We start from the raw sequence: 17,283 nt of genomic DNA, 5'->3' as shown, positions 1-17,283 counted from the left end.
TAAATCTATATTATTAATTTAAAATTTGACCGTTTATATAATTTGTTGATAAATGTCACAATTGAGTTTTTTTCTTCCTTTCTCTTATTTTTCTCATTCTTACAATGCCTTCATTGTTTCCACACCTCCAATTCCTTTTTCTCCTCTTATTTATTTTTCTATTCCTCTTATTCTTTTTTCTCTTTCCTTTCCTTCTTCTCTTTCCTTTCCTTCTTCTCCACAGACACATCTACGTTGTCACATCATTCTCTTCCTCCTTTGTCTTCTCTTCTTTATTCTCTTATTATTTTCACTCATCTTTCCTTAATATAAAAAGAGATTCATCAAAATTGACATGAAAATTTTCACTCATTCTATCAACAAATTTACCGAAAAAAAATATTGATAATAGAAATTATAAATAACTGACAAAATTTATTGAAAAAATTCAGCATTGAATACATCACTAATAAAATTGACAAACATATACATTACAAAAAAAATATTCATCAATATAATTTTTAATTTATCAACAAGTTTTAGTAATGAATCAATTGTCAACAAAATCTATCGATAATTTAAATTTTAAAATTCATTAATAAAAATCATTAATAAATTTAAGTTTATGGACAAATTTATTTTATGTGATAAAAGTCTATCCATAATTATTAAAATACTCTTAGAAGAAGTTAATTTAAAAGATTAATCGTAATTATTGATGTGTTCTTGACATTGTTAAAACGGTTTACATAGTGATTTTTTTTATGTAATTAATATTTAGCAAAATTTAACTAAGAGTAGGTATTTAACTCTATGAGACTCACATAATTATTTTTAGTGGGTTTGGTTCAAATAATATTTGCACACAAATGATATCAAAGATGAAAATTTTTGTTATATGAATAATCCATCAAGCTAATTGATTCAAAAGCTACTTAAAATAAAAGTTGACTAAACATGTAAAAAGATAATGTTTAAAAAGTATACCTCTTCAGTCTTAAATGTTTCAAATGAATCGTGCAAAAGAATGACTTAAAATAATATAATATTTACGTCATTAACATTTTATTAATAAATGTTAATAAATTGTTTTAATTTTATTCATTTAATAGTAATAATCAATAAAAACTAATATTGAATTTAAAAATAAAACAAAAGAATTATAAATAAATAATTATCTTATTTTTTTTATTTTCTTTTTCTTTTTCACTTCTCAACTTTTTCAAGGAACAGTATAACAATGTTAGTTGGATGGAATAATGGCGGACAAGTGGTAGATAAAGTTATAAATGAATTTCTTTTGAAAAGTAAAGATGAAAGCAGAGACTTGTAAAATAGACTAATTAATTCGTTGAAAGTTATCATAATGGTTAGAGATAAAATTATTTGTGAACCTCACAAATTTATCTTTCTTTTTAGTTATGGATGTTTTATCAATTGATTTAATATCTGAACATAAAATTAAGAATTAACATAAAACATTAAAATAAAAAATATTATGTTCAATCCGATTTATCTAATCTATATATCGAAAGAATTTTATCGAGTTGAATATTACATATTCAAAGAATTTGCATGAACGAAATTGTTGTTATCTATATTTCTTTTTATCTAATCTATATATTTAGTTAGTTTTAGCTTCTTTTTTTAAATTTGATTCTTTTTATTTTAAAATATCGCAACATCATATAAGTGTTAATGTATTAAGACATTCATACATTTTAAATTTGCATGAGTAATAGTCCACATACGTATCTGAACACAATTTAAACAATTATAACATAAAAATAAAAAATAAAAGAACTTGATGGAAAACCCCATCAATTAATAAAAGAATTATAATAGATTAACAACTTTTTTATAATAAATTATATGTCATTATTTTATTAGTTGGTATATTTGAAACGATCAATCAAAAACTATCACATAAACTATTGTAAAAATATTGTAAAAAAAATTATTAAAAAAACATTTTTCTTACAAACAAATATTATTATAATGAATATAAATACAAGGACTCAAATAAAACTAAAATTCCGTTTCTGTTTGATGACGTGTTAATTTCGATGTAGAACTAAATTTTTTATTTTTCATAAAAAATGTGTTGGACTGAGATTGAGGCTTTAGAGGAAGGTGGGCCTAAACCCGTTTGATGTACTGAGAAAGGGGCCCAGCCCATTTGGGGAACAAGTTACGATATTGAACGGTGGCGGGTGTTGCATGATGAAAGAGATGAGATAGAAGAGAGAGCAGCGAAATGGCTGGTACCATGAAGTTGTCGTTGTCCCTGCCTCTGGCATCCCTATGTAAAGCCCCCAACTTTCTGAACCCTCCAACCAGCTTTCTGCAAAAGGACAACGTAAACAGCCTCAGAAGAAGCACCAAATGGAACCCTTGTAACGGAAAAAGAGGAGGGATCGTGTGCGGGTTGCCATTACCGGTTGATCCATGGGCACCCACCATTGATTCCCAGAGCATCGCTTCTCAGCTTTTCGCCTTCTCTTTGTTTCCTTACATCGGATTCTTATATTTCATTACCAAGTCCAAGACTGCTCCAAACCTCACCCTCTTTGGCTTCTACTTCTTGCTCGCCTTTGTCGGCGCCACAAGTCAGTCTCTCTCTCTGTCTGTGCCCCTTTTGTTACTGTAATTCTACTACTCTCTCTGATTTCATATGTTTTCAACCTTTTTTCATGGCTCTGCAAAATTGAACAGTACCTGCTGGAATTTACGGTGAGTTTTAAGTTAATTTACTGAAAATGTGCTCAGTTTAAAGAAGATGGACGTGTGATTTGTGTTTCTTACTACAGCGAAGGTTCATTATGGAACTTCTTTGTCCAATGTCGACTGGTTACATGGCGGGGCTGAGTCACTTCTAACTCTCACTAACTTGTTCATTGTGTTGGGCCTCAGAGAGGGTCTTAGAAAAATTGAAAATTCACAAGATGAAACTTCATCTACTCCTAATTCAAGCTCGGAGGAGTAAAGGAAGGAACCCAGGATGCAGGTTTGATATTTGAAGTCGTTTTGTTGTTAATATTATTATATCAATGTGTAATTAAGTTGTTGATTGGAATGGAATCTTGCAAAGGTTTGGCTAGCGAATCCAATTTTGATGTGTAATTTTTTATCTGTCGTTCTCTTTTATGCTCTTCACTAGTGTTCTAAAAACTCTCTTATAATATTGATTTATTTCTGAGATGACGCAATCTTGTAACTTAATTTGGTTGGTTAGTTGTTCTTTCTGACTACTATGCTCTTGTACTAAAGATGGGGCATTGGGGTTTTACCAAATAGCAATACGGATTTGGAGCACCTATAAATTTGAAATTACATTCTACAAACTGCTAAATTGTGCCAAAACTGTAATTCTAATATTGACTAAAAGGAATGACATTTATAAGTGCTGCAGTTGCTGATTCTTTATTCTAAAATTCTACTTCTGCCTGGAGTTGTCCTATTTTAGGAAGACTATATTGCTCATTGTGTTCCATTTATAGTGCAATCAGGAGAAAAATCCTGGGGTGTTGAAAGGGAAATTCGGGTCAATTTCCACTGGATCAAGTGAGAAATTGAAATCGGGAATTGGAGAATTGGTTGCTGATGTGTTGGTGGAAATGATCTCATTAATATCTGAGTCTGAATAAGGCTTGTTGTAGATTCCGTCAAACTCATTCATCTGGAAAGTTGGGGATGGGAGATAGTTTGATTCCGGTGTTGTTGGAGATAACAGGTTCGTTTGGTATTGATCGCTCAAGAAGTACTCATTCTCTAGGGTCCCAGGAATCAAGCTGTGGCTGTATGGTTTCATGCATCCAGATGAAGTCGAAGGGAAAGTGAAAGGATATGCCATATCTCCATTGTCTAGTTTATCTGTGTTGACAGACAAGATGTTTCTGAACTTTGTAAGGCTTTCTTGTGATGCCTGTGCATGGTGCATGTCAATGTTATGTCTGTGTGTCTTCTCTTGTTTGTCTGGTGACTTAGGTGGCAAAACGGCGTTGTTTCCTTGAGAACAGGTATGCTTTCCTCTGTAGGTTATGTCAAATATTGTGGGATCTTCATCTGATCTCTGCACTTGCTTCGTTGCCCAACAGCCCTGTGTGTTGCGGAAGGTGCACCTATAGTAACTTCTGCAAGTGATATAATGGGTTGTGAATTAGAAGCTGGCCTTGGTCATGTCAATTTTATCCTTAACTATATGTATCATTATCTTTTAAAGCATGACATGATTACGGGAAATCCCCTCACCTGGGATATTTTGCTCCGAGGATGTCTTTCTGACCATATTTTCTCCAGTTGTAGCCATCTTCTTGTGGTCCTTCAAGACCACTCTCGCAGCTCACTCTTACATGATCCATCCATTTGGGCGTTATCTTTCTGAAGCCAATAAAATATAAATAATTTGTCAGGAGTTATAATATAATAATCAGACACAGTTTATCTTTTTATGTGGCAGAAAACTGCTTCCAAGTCTGTCTAGTAATATTCACCTTTTCTTTGAATCATGTTGAGTTTCTTGGTGATCCTTGATGGCCCCATCAAGATCCTCACTCAGAGGACTTCCATGGACTGATATTGGGGACTCCGGTAACAAAGCTGCTGGTGCTTGACTCGTGGCCTGCAAGTCGGAAGTTGATGCATTGCATCTTAGAATCAGTAGAGCCTTTTCATAAGAAGATAGTATCCTCTGCAGCAGCATGTCTTTTGAGTCAACTGAATACGGCAGTCTCAAGTCTTCCTTCAACTTCCTTGCTAACTCCATCCCTTGAATTAGCTCATTGATGAGTGTGTTCTGCTCCCAGCTCCATTCACTCGCCATTTTTATGTTGTTTATAATAATAGTGGCAATGATAGGAGATGGTGATGCTTGATGTTTATCTCATGCCCAATAGTCTGACTTCTATTCTGGAAAAGCACTAGGATCTAGAACCAATAGTTTCTTTTTCTGCAGTTGAGTTTGAAGCTGAAGAAGTTTATGAGATCCTGGGAGTGATGAAGTGTAGTAAGCAATGACCATGGACGTAGCCAGAATTAGGATTGGTGGTTTGACGTGGAAGAGAGCGGGAGTGAGGTTAGAGGAGCAAAGGGTGATGAGGTAAGGTATGTTTTTTTTGGGTGAATGAAAAGATTGTATTTAAAGGGTGGTTTGAGTTGGAAAAAAAGGAGCAAAAGATTGGAGAGTTGAAAGTCCAAGTTTGACTGAGAAAAGCGAGTTTTTCAGCTAAGACCGAGATTTGGTCAGTGGAGAGTGTGGAGAATAGGAAAATGTGACCGAGTCCACCTGGTGTGGTTAAGTTATATGATTGGTTAATCATAGGTTCATGTTCCTGCGATATATGATTGAATCCAAGAGTTCTAGTAAGAGAATTTTCAAACCTCATTCCGCGTGGACACTTTGTCACTAATAATTCTATAATACTATTACTTTTCATTACATTACCCGACTCAAACAAACAAAGAAACATAAGAGACTGCTTACGCGACATGGTTGTTGCCATCAACTCAATTTCTCAGTTGATTTTCGCAAACTATTCGTCTAAGACAACATAAAATAGCTACGTAGTTTCATACTCTTAACTATACCTCACTCTATCATCAAATATCTTGTTATTCATATTATTTATTTGTATGTTTTTTTATTTATTAGCTTTGTTCATGTGCAACAAGTTTCGATTTCTTGATTAACTAGGGTTAATTTACTCGAATTTTGCATACATCTATAAAAATATCATTAATTATCGAACAAAATTTTTTTATAAGTTAAATTTTAAAATGATAACATTAGTAAATAACCTAAAAAAACTTTTAGATTGCGGGTAGTTCCTGTTTTTCACAAGTTAAATATAAGATGTGTTTTTATGAGTAATAGAAAAGAGGCTTAAAGTTCATAAGATGCTAATTGCATTTTAAGTTATATTACAAATATTATAAAATAGAAAATCAAATAATTTATCTTTTACTTTTTTATAATTATCATTTTTCTAAAACCTAAACCATTTTTTAAACTTTTTTAGCAGTTTCTGGGGCTTATTTTTCTTTCCTATGATTTTGCAAGATAAGATGTAGTAGATCAATTGTGGAAAATTTTAGTGTGGGGACCGAGGAAGGAAAATGTTTTAATGGGAGTTTGAAGTTGTATGTATTTCTATTTCAGGTTTTATTTATGATTTATAATGAATAATATTATTCAATTTATGTATTTAGAAATTGTTTATTTTATTTTATTTTGATAATAATAATAATAATACCAAAATCTTGATAAATTTGTGAAAAACTAAATACATGAGTAACTTCCGAATTCAAACAGAAACATCAACTTCTAATTGTTGTTAGCATTTGGTTTCTGTTACTTTTTGTTGCATGATGCGCTTTCATAGAAACTTGCTGCTATTTCACACCAATGCCTTATCCCTGTTTGCTTTGTGTTTCTTAAAGTCAACATTTGAATGTTTCATTATTATAGACTTTGAATGAAAGGATCTATACATTCTAGCTGCCAAATTATTTATTATTACAATCACAAAGTTCATAATTGAAAGTTTAATTCTTGTTAATTTAGTCTTCAAAAGTTTTCACAATCACAATTGAGATATTGGATTTAACCTGTAGGATAATATAATTTATCTTGTTTAAATTATATATTAAATTTCTCTGCTACAATCACAATATACAAATATTAGAATAATGATATTCAATGAGAATACTTTTAATATTTTTGGAGTTTTTTTAAATATAAGATTTTTCCTAACCCTTACCTGTTTTAATCTATTCTTGTCATCTTCACTTATAAGATAAATTTAAACTTTGTTTAATAATCAATAGTAGTATTAGAATGTAAATCGTTTATCATTAATCTAAAAAATAATGTTTTTTTATTATACCATAAAGTGAAATATAAACTAAATATTTGAAATAATAATTTATTATTACATGATTTATATTTACAAAATGTTTATTTAAAATAGATTTTTTTTATGAAAATTTATCATAAATTTTAGTTATATATAAAATATACATTTATCTTCTGCTTTATGAAAACTACATAATGCATAAATGGATTTATGCATCCTCTCACCCATATTAATTGTCTTTCAGAAGCTCCAATAATGTGTTTGAATAAGATGCTTCTATACCCCTCCAATTAGTCAAATTAAATCTTTGTTAATGTGAATAATTTTTTATAAAAAAAAATAGTGATCCTTTTGTTGAAATATTTTATGATTTTAGATTTATTTTCTTGCTGAACTTCACTAAATAATTTGAGTATTTTTATTTTTTTTTATTACGGAATAACGAGAAAAGAATTTTAAAACTCATTAATAACAAAAGTCCGTTTGATATATTGGTATTTTTTTTTAAAATTCGACTAATTAATTATGTTTATTAGTATGTCACTATGTTACAATATCTCTAATAGAAATTAGTCATAAGAGTTATTTATAAATAATATAATTAAGTATATATATATATATATATATATATTGAAAAGAAAACTTAGAAGTATCATATAAGGAGTTATTTATAAGTAAAATAATTATTTTAATATAATTTTTACATATATAAATTGTTTGAAAAGAAAACTTATAAGTATCTTATATTAAGGAGAACATGTAGTTTTTTTTTTCCAAAAAAATTGAAGACTAACTCAAAAGTGATCACCACCAAACACGGTGGTTTTTTTTTTCAGTTTTCTTGGTAAATTTGTTCAAAAAATTATAAAAATAGAATTTTAAGAAAATAGAATTCTTATCTCGAAACTTGATTTCTATTTTTTTTCACAACACTATTTCAATATGTTTTAGAACAAAATCATGTTTTACATTACGACTTTTCTAATTTTCTAATTTTTTGCCCCCACAAAACGTAAAATAGCCCAAATATATACTAAAGGAAAATGTTTTCTAACACAATATTTTGTGGTGATTTTTGAAAAGTATTTCTGAGATACACACAAATACAAAAAGTTAAAAAAATAAAAATTATTAAAGAGAAATTTTCTAAAAGCGATTATATACGCTAGACATAGTATATTTACAACTTGTGTATTTAAGAATGAGAATGCATATATATGAGAAATTATATTGACAAAATGAGAATCAATCATATATAAGTTTTTCTTTACGTTATATCAATCTCAATTCATACAATATAATAATCAAGAGAATTTTATAGTAATGTATTCTTCGTGCGAATGCAATTGATTTCGAATACTTAGATGAAAAAAAATATAGTAAAAATAATTAATCATTGAGAAACTCAAATGAAATTCATACTAACAGATAAAATTAAAGTATTATTTTCTTATAGAAATGAAGAGGATGAAAGATAATGAAAAGAAAAAGAAAAAAGTGTGAGTACAATTTTCTTGATCCTCTTATTAATTTGGTACATATTCGGTGGAGAAAAATGCGATAAAAAAGGTTATAACATGATAGAATATGATAGAAAAAACATTGCAGTATTCTTAGTCCCACCGAGAAAAAGCAGATTCCATGTTTGTTCATGGATGGAGCAGTATCGATTCAACAATAATCCATGCATGTCTTCCTCTATATAACACCTACTCCCTCTTAAACCTTGCCAAGCATCACTTTTCCACCAATTCCCACCAACAGAAAATGCAGCAGAGCTCGTTTGGTGAGAAGGTTTCTTAGTTCTTCCAATGAGCTCACACACACCACCCAATGCACCTCCCAAATCAAAGGATCGCTTTTCAGAACACGATGGTACCAGCACTAGCACCAGTGACGCTGAGAGTGATGATCAAAATTGACCCAAGCGAAAGCAAGTTAATTTTACATTATATATATATATATATATATATATATATATATATATATATATATATATATAGTTGTAACGTGAGGTTGAAAGTCCCACATGAACTAGAGATAAGGTCAATTTATAGTTTATAAGTGGATGCAAACCATGTCTTATGAGTTGATTTTGTGGGGTTGAATTAATTTTAAAGTTGAATTGTGATGGATTGAGTTAACTTGATTTGTGATACATGCAGAACTAAAGTTGAGTATGTGCGTAACTTAGTCTGAGAGGGTGAACGTGTGTGATGATTGAAGTAAGCTAAAAGCTTATAGCAGAGAAGAAGCTAAATAAAAGTACTTAAGAATAAAGATCACTAATGTATTTGATGGTTTGGCTATGGTGCAAGTCTGAGGTTGAGACATGTTCAAAATAATTGCATGTAGTGTATGATATAAGATCGACCTCCTGTTATCAATAAAACTGTTTCTTGTTAAAAAATTTATTAAATAGGCACCAATAAGAAACAAAATATCTATCTCCTACTAGTAATCTCATTAAATAAATATTAATTTTTTATTTTTATCAAACTAGTTTTAAATTCGTGCTTATACACAAAATTATGTTTTTTAAGGTTTATTGAAAGAGATTTAGAAATTAAAAAAATTAAGAAATAGTTTTAATTTTATAATTAAATTTTGAAAACAATCAATTTTAAAAATAATTTATAGGTTTAAAAAGTCAATATGTTTATAAAAATATAAATAGTAAATTTGGTAAAAATACAAAATGATAAAACGTATACAAAGATAGAATAGACTCTCTAAAAATATAAGGGATATGTATAAATATATAGAGTTGTCTTGCTAAAAATACAAATCTATATATGAACATACTGATGTAATGTGTATTACGAGACTCGTCTAATCAATGCATTGACAAACTCGTTCAATACGTGTTATTAAACTTGTCTAATCAGTATATTGACACAGTCATCTAATGTGTATTACTAAACTTATTTAATTAGTATATTGACAAAGTTGTTTAATATATACTGCAAAACTCGTCTAATCATATAATGGATAGAGTCATCTAATGTATATAAACAAATTCGTCTACGTGTATTGTTAGACTGATGTACTCAGTTATGGACAAACTCATTTAATGTGTTTTACAAAATTCATTTAATCAATGTATGAAGATACTCGTTCAATATTTTTTAAGCATATTTAATCAATGTATGGAATGATTATCTAACTTTTGTGTTCATCCGATAAGTAGTCTAATATGTATTGCTAGACATATGTAATGTCTTTTGTTAAAGTTATCTAATCAGTGTATAACTAGATTCGTCTAATGTCTATTGCAATATTCATCTAAATGAATGGTCAAACTTGTCTAATGTATATTATTAGACTTGTATAATTTGTTCGTAAAAATATTTGTCTAATGTATATTGGTAAAGTCGTTTAATTAATATATGAACGACTCGTCTAATATGTATTGTTAGACTTTAATCATCGACAAATTCATCCAATTCTTTTTGTTTTGTGTATCTAATCAATGTATTATAGGACTTGCCTAATAACTTTTGTTATACTTATCTAGTCAACATATAAAATATTTGTCTAATATTTTTTTATACTCGGTTAATAATTAATAATTATATAGAAAATCTCATTAAATAAATATTACTTATTGATTTTTATCAAGAAATACCTTGAATTCATCCAAATGTCTGACCAACTTAATTTCAAACATTTTAAATTACCACGTGTGACGGTTAGAAAACGAAAAATAATCAAACCCATGTCCTTAAATAATCGATGAATTTATCACGACTCATACATTAATTACTTCAAGAAAACTTACTAAACTGCTTTTACTCAATAATTGAGATTCTGATCTGATAATCCAAAACACAAAACTTATCGAATCATCTTTAACTTGTAAATTTGAAGGAAACTTGCTTAAAGCTCCGATGTGGTAGATAAATGCCTTTATAAACTACTCTTGCTATATGCTATATGAGTTGTAGGCCAAAAACGAAAATGCCATAATAGCTTTTCTTTTCTTGAATTCTTGGTCCACACATTGAGTGGGAACTTCATCAACATGCCAGAGAAATCTGTGGTGCTGCCAATGCCATGAAATTAGGTTCTTTCGCTTAGTTTATTTTTATATGTATTGTGGAAGGACGCAGAGAATAAGTTCCATTTCTGTTTGAAGAAAGAACAAATGAATTGTTATTTTATTTCTCCACTATGGAGGGAAGGAAGGGCCTCACCCTCCCTCGCCATGCCAATATAATACGCCACCATGCAACTGCAAGAAAACAAACAAATCACATCTCACCAACTCAAATCATTGCAATGGCCTCTGCTCAGTGTGTAAAACCCAATACCACAGTTGAAGCTAGCCAACCAAAATGTCCACACAAACCAAATAATACTGCAAGCGGAGTTGGCCAACAAAAATGCCCACACAAATCTAATAACACTGCAAGTGAAGTTAGCCAACCAAAATGCCCACAAAAGAGCAATAATAGTGCAAGTGAAGCTTCCCAACCCAAACCCAATAGCACTGCAATTGAAGTTTGCCAACCCAAAAGCCAACACAGCTCCTTTGGGCAAAAGTTATCTGAGATAACAAGCAAGGCTTTCAAAGGGCACCATGCCCGTCATGGAAGCAACCAAAATCAACTTCAATGCTACAGCCAAACTCAGGTTGAGTCGCAAGGCCACAATGGCACCAAAACAGAGACTCGCCATTATGGCCAAACTCAGGTCCAACAAGACAAAAAACATGGGGTCTCCAAAACCCAGATCACAGTTACCATGGTTCAAGCACAAATCACCCATTCCGACGAGGACTCTTATCCTTACGGTACCACTACATCATGTTTTGGGGCTCCTGCCAAGAAGAACGGAGAGCTCAACAACAACAAAAAGAATATGAACTTGTTCCGGAGGATTACGAATGGCATGTCTCGCCATAACAGCACTGAAGGAGGTAAAAACAGCAGCAGCAGTGATAGTGAAAGTGATGATGAGAAGTGTAAACAGTGCCCGAAGACGAAGGTGACTGTGTGCACTTAAATACACATGAATACTCAAGTCTATCCTAAAAAACCATTATATAGAAAATTAAATATTTTACATTGAATGCATACATGTTGGTTAGAACAAGATTTTGTTGATTTCATCGATGACTCTGACTTCTCTGTTTTTTTTTATTGCGCCTGCAGAAATGATGAAACGAGAAGCTGCAAACAGGACGCAACTAAACAAAGCTTGTTCAACGAAAGGAAATAACATATTTACAAATAATAAGTGTGTTTGTGTTTTATGATACTGTTCTCGCCCCCAAATAGTTGGGAGAAATAAATTCCAAGGTCACTTGGTTGTGTGTGTATCTTGTGATAAATGATTAATAATATACGTTGAAGTTAATACTGGTCTGTTCAGCACAGGACCGAACAGTACCTTCGTTACCTAGTATGTATTTCGATTGATGTTTGTAAAATTGTGAGCAAACTTAATTTTGCAAATGTTCTTTTAGTTAAGAGCCTATTTAAGCGAACTAGTTTATGTTCAAAAACATTTACGTTGCAAGTGATTTTCATACCATGAATTCTTATAATGTTGATAAAAATCACTTTTATAGGTACAATCTTGCATACTGGAGCATTAATATATTCGATATTTTTGTCAATGCCGCAATGATCGGATGAATTTTTTCTTCATTGCAAAACATCAGTTATAAAACAGAACAATGGTTTAAAAATTTTCATGCATACACCAAATGGTTTGGATGAACATTTGCAAAATCAATTTTGAATGAAACTGATTTTCCAGTGAAGTTGTTGACGTTTATATTTTTTTCATCATGAGAACAAGCTTGTTATAAAATTTGGTTTACAGTTTTCATCCGAATGCAAAAGCTACTTTTAATCACTTCTAGTCAACTGTCAAACCAAGGTTGAGGTAAAAATAAAATTTACCCAACAATACTCAAGCATCTACTTTTAAACAAAATCGTGTTTCATTGGAGTCAATCAGTTCTTATGATTCCCACCAAGCAATTACTCCAAGTCCATGTTTTATATTTCATTGGGTCAAAATTGATGCTCGTACATAAAAGAAAATATATACAGCTTCTGCTTCTTAAAACTATTTTTGACGAGAATACTGCATTTAATGTACACCACGATGGGATACCAAACACGCTCATATTGGTACAAGATCCAAAGAACAGTCATGGCAATAAACATGATTTTCCAAGACGAAAACGCCTATCCAAACACGCAATAGTAACATATATATAAAACTGCATTTAGTTAAACTAACAGTCATAATAGGTTAATCAGTTCCAGCAGCAGTTCCAGAAGCCGTGAATTGATATATGTATTCTGCTAAGTGAAAAAGAAAAAGGCCAAATTCCCCAAAATATAATTACCGCCCACCCACAGGATCAAGACCTACATTACTACCATGAAAAATACAACAATACGTATATACAACCTTGATATCCTCGAAAGGTAGCAAACGTAGGGGCATTCTTCATCCTTCAAGAGACCTGGAAATGAAAGCAGCAATGGCCTGCACAGCAGCCTCTTCAGCTTCATCTTGGGAGGAATTGCTTGCTTGCAGGTGCTTCTTACCAATTTTGAAAGAGTGATCACCACCATCGATGACATGCAGGTCGTTGGGTGCTTTCATTTTCTTCCTTGTGGCTTCTAACTTCTCAAGTGGACAGAGACCATCCTTGCTGCCCTGCACAAGACACATAATTATAAACAAATGCACAAGGTTAATTAAGATAATATAAATAATTTCTGCGCACAGTAGAGATTATACCATACAACAATGGTTAAGGACAAACTAGAAAAGAAAGAACTACCTGTACAAACATTGTAGGAATTGTTAGCTGTAACAATGTTTCATCTCTAACTGCACCATTCATTCCCTGCAATATTGGTAACTAAACTAACGTGATTCTTAGTTATGATATTTTTAAATCTGTACTTTAGTTCTAATGGCCTCACTGTTTTACCAAAACACCCACAGAAAACCAATGCACCAGCTATAATCTCACAGATGTGGCACGTCAACAATTGCTCAAATAGAAAACTGAGTATGAAAAGTGCAAACGGATACAGAATGCCAGAAAGGAAGGAAAAGGAAAATATTCAAAGGAATAGCATAATAAAGATTATTGGATTCAGAGTTCTACATCACAGGCTCCATGGAGGACAATTTCATCAACTAAATTGATCAATTTTATTTAGGATGGTTAGCGTAAGACCAAAATGACATAGTAAGCAAAATGCTTATGAACGGGGCATGTTCAAAACAGTACAGATTCGTGACTAAAGAACAAAAAAGGAATAAGTGGATTTTGAATTATGTGGAAAATATAACATGAGGCAAGGAGAATACCCAGATAGACAAATAGTTGGAAACATTATTTTTTACTCTTAATACAGCCAAGGCAAAAGGAGAAAAAAAAACATACGCAGTCAGTTTATACTGTAGTAAAAAAGATTGGCATGAAGTCTAAAAAGGAACATCAAACCTTTAATGGATAGCCCAAGCATACTACAGCAGAAACATTATTGTCTTCCATGCTTGCCACCATGCAACCAACTCTACAACCAAACAATTTCAAGATCCATGACATCGCAAATAACTTGACACCAATCATCATAAAGGGGACATCCTCAGGCAAAAATACATGTCCAACATCTGAAAGATATCTAAGAATATTTTTAATGTATCTTTTAGATTATCTCTTACAATTTCTTCGTTTTAATCATTCTCATATTTCCTAATATATCATGATTTGCATCACTGTTTAGTTATTATTTAGTGAGGCTAAGTGCTAGATCTTATGAACAACATCGTCACATTGTAGCAGATCACAACACTCAGAAAATACTATTAAAGTCTTCATTACGTCTACCTCAATTGCTATAACCGACAATTCCAACAGTACATTTCAAAAATATATATGTATATTGAACCTACCTTGAACCCATTGATTTGCCTGCAAGTACCACGGGATGACCAGGGTACTTAGTTGCAGTTTCCTTGACAACGTTTGAGTGAAACTCCACTAGTTTTTCAGCCTTAGGAGGAGCCCTCTTTTTTCCAGACATGTCTAGCGAATGACAAACACATCAAAGTCACTTCAGATTTAACACTACACAATCATTAGGAGGTTCACTCCACTAGAGATCATTCACAAGTCACAAATTTATATACAAAAAAATAATTAAAAAAAAAAGTCAATAACCTTGTGAGCAGTGATAATTTGTACTGGTAAGTTTTATGCTTAAGGTTTAAGCGTGTTTTAATGCCAGTGAAAAAAAAAATGGAATACACAAGAAAAAACTCACAAGGATAGTCAAAAGTGACAACATCAACAGCTTGCAGTGCCTCTTTTAACATATTCTTCCATCTATCACAAAATGGAGATGCATCTTTAACAATAAAACCTATAATAAGATTTAACCCTTTTTTCAATTTTATTAACAGAGTAACCTTAGCATCCAATCAGAAGAGGAAGGAGCACCAGCACCGTGAGCGAAGATCACCACCGGCGACAACGTCGATGCTTCACTCTCACCGTCTTTGCTCCGACGATGGCGTTTTGCAGGGCGTGACAAATCCATGCCTTGGGAACAGAGAAATCCCCAGTGAATCAGAAGAAACCACTTGTGTCTTGTACTTGTAACCTAACCCCGCGAAATATAACTGTCTACACCATTAAATACTAATTTTCCCGCCAAATGTATGTTGCACTGTACACCTTCCGTGTTTTGGAAAACTTTGTGTTAAATGTTTTTTCAAAAAACAAGTTAAAAAATATGCTAAATAGTTTTATTTAACTATTTTATTTATGATTTAGAAACTATTTATCGATTGAATTTCCAATTTCAATGATACTATTTTTGTTATCTGTAAATCAATTCAGGCCAACCATTATAACAAAACGATTAGAAGTTATCAAATTCGAAAACGCTAATTATAAGAGAATAATAATTTACGCTTTTAATATAGGTTGCATTATAAGAAAATAACCAATTTTAAAAGTAAAAAATAATTCGTTCTGATTAATTTGAATATAATTTATAAATTATAAATTGTTGATATATAACATAATATTTAATATGAATAAAATATTATAATTGATATGTGAGTTATATTATAAATTAGGTTTTTAACATTGTTATCCAGATTTTAATTTCTTAGAGTCTAATTAGTAAACTAATTACAATTTTTATTTATAATAAATATTATTTTATATATTAATAATTTTTAGTTTATAAATTAGTTACTATAATTATTACTATTTTTTAATCTCTTAATTGTTATTTAAATTTTTTAGCCGACTTGTCTTTATTTATGATTAGGAGTGACTCATATCGACCTCTTATTTGGTTGACTCGATTTGACATTATGTTTGAGTCAACTCAATTCGATCCTTCGATTCGAGTAAACTATGTTGAACTTTTGCTCAAAGTGACTTGTTTCTACTTTTGTTCTAAACTTTCTCAACTCAACAATCAGCTTAAACCTACTCAACTCGGCCTTCGACCAATACCAAATCATCTCAAACTTTAATTAGGGTTTACTTGCCTCAACTTAGCTTAATTATCGACCAAGACCAACATGTCTCAACCTCTGACCCGGATTAACTAGCATTTACCTTTAATAAGGTCGACTCAGCTTAAACCTACTTAACTTGATATTTAGTGTAGGCTTACTTGACTTATGCTGACTCGTCTTGAACTTTGACTAGAGTCGACTCATCTCAAACTTTGATCAGGATTGACTTGTCTAACCTTTAGCCACACAGTTGACTCATCTTGAGCTTTGGACGTGCTGACTCAGCTCGACCTTCTATCAGGTTGAGTCGGATTGTTCCTTGAACTCGAGCCAATTGTGCTCGACCTTCAACGCAACTTGACATTGCTCAAACTTCAACACAAATCAACATTGCTCAACCTTCGATCCGAGTGACTCCAGTCAAATTTTGGCCAAGTCCACTCAACTCAACCATTAGTTTGACTCAATCAACTTGACCTTTCGCTTTGGCTTACTATATTTGACCTTTAGGTCGTGTCAACTCATTTTGAACTTCAAATTCATCTCGACCTTTGGCTTAGACTGACTTGTCTTGAGTTTTGGTCAAAGTCAACTTGTTTCGACCTTCGAATATGATTGACTCTTCTTAAACTTTGGTGAGGGCTGACTTGTTTCAACCTTCGACCAGTCGACTCAAACTTTCTGCCCAAATCAATTTTGCTCAGTATGAGGCTTGATCTTTAACTGGGTGTTGAGTAGTCTCAACCTCTGACTAAAGACAACGAGAATTGACCTTTGGCTAAGACTTACAAACCTCGACCTTTGGTCAAAGTTGATTTGCCCTTCGACTCGAATCGACTTTGCTCAACCTTCGACATTGAAAGTAAAGGTGATTATGCCCGAATGAAGGATGAATGAAGTCAATTGTGACAAAGGATCTAAACAAGTT

General features: G+C 31.7%; 4 protein-coding genes across 5 annotated transcripts; 2 read left to right on the top strand and 2 right to left on the bottom strand.

Moving 5' to 3' along the window:
- Positions 1-2,167: 2,167 nt before the first annotated feature.
- Positions 2,168-3,180, top strand: LOC124824196 (1-acyl-sn-glycerol-3-phosphate acyltransferase). The gene is made up of 3 exons (XM_047296580.2): positions 2,168-2,588; positions 2,695-2,712; positions 2,790-3,180. The coding sequence occupies exons 1-3, from the start codon at positions 2,237-2,239 to the stop codon at positions 2,963-2,965; spliced, it is 546 nt and encodes a 181-aa protein (XP_047152536.1). The 5' UTR covers positions 2,168-2,236; the 3' UTR covers positions 2,966-3,180.
- Positions 3,181-3,331: 151 nt separating this feature from the next.
- LOC124824197 (putative WRKY transcription factor 41) lies at positions 3,332-5,353 on the bottom strand. Its single transcript, XM_047296581.2, has 3 exons — positions 4,473-5,353; positions 4,231-4,359; positions 3,332-4,112 (listed from the first exon to the last, which is right to left on the bottom strand). Exons 1-3 carry the CDS (start codon positions 4,799-4,801, stop codon positions 3,485-3,487), a joined length of 1,086 nt encoding a protein of 361 aa, XP_047152537.1. The 5' UTR covers positions 4,802-5,353; the 3' UTR covers positions 3,332-3,484.
- A 5,631-nt stretch (positions 5,354-10,984) lies between these two features.
- LOC124824199 (uncharacterized) lies at positions 10,985-12,246 on the top strand. Its single transcript, XM_047296583.2, has 2 exons — positions 10,985-11,822; positions 11,990-12,246. The coding sequence occupies exons 1-2, from the start codon at positions 11,007-11,009 to the stop codon at positions 11,993-11,995; spliced, it is 822 nt and encodes a 273-aa protein (XP_047152539.2). The 5' UTR covers positions 10,985-11,006; the 3' UTR covers positions 11,996-12,246.
- Positions 12,247-13,055: 809 nt separating this feature from the next.
- On the bottom strand, positions 13,056-15,484 carry LOC124824178 (alpha/beta-Hydrolases superfamily protein). Of its 2 annotated transcripts, XM_047296560.2 has the most exons (6): positions 15,288-15,484; positions 15,143-15,204; positions 14,772-14,904; positions 14,320-14,392; positions 13,645-13,710; positions 13,056-13,517 (listed from the first exon to the last, which is right to left on the bottom strand). In XM_047296560.2, exons 1-6 carry the CDS (start codon positions 15,416-15,418, stop codon positions 13,305-13,307), a joined length of 678 nt encoding a protein of 225 aa, XP_047152516.2. In that variant the 5' UTR covers positions 15,419-15,484; the 3' UTR covers positions 13,056-13,304. The 2 variants fall into 2 exon arrangements, with proteins under 2 accessions (XP_047152516.2, XP_087966948.1); XM_088110822.1 differs by lacking the exon at positions 13,645-13,710.
- Positions 15,485-17,283: the final 1,799 nt, after the last annotated feature.

This window comes from Vigna umbellata, chromosome 1, assembly GCF_029865625.1.
Source record: "Vigna umbellata cultivar VRB3 chromosome 1, Vumbellata_1.0, whole genome shotgun sequence".
NCBI classification, from domain to species: Eukaryota; Viridiplantae; Streptophyta; class Magnoliopsida; order Fabales; family Fabaceae; genus Vigna; species Vigna umbellata.
Note: the sequence above shows the minus strand (reverse complement) of the source record. Positions and strands in the feature narration are given on the sequence as shown.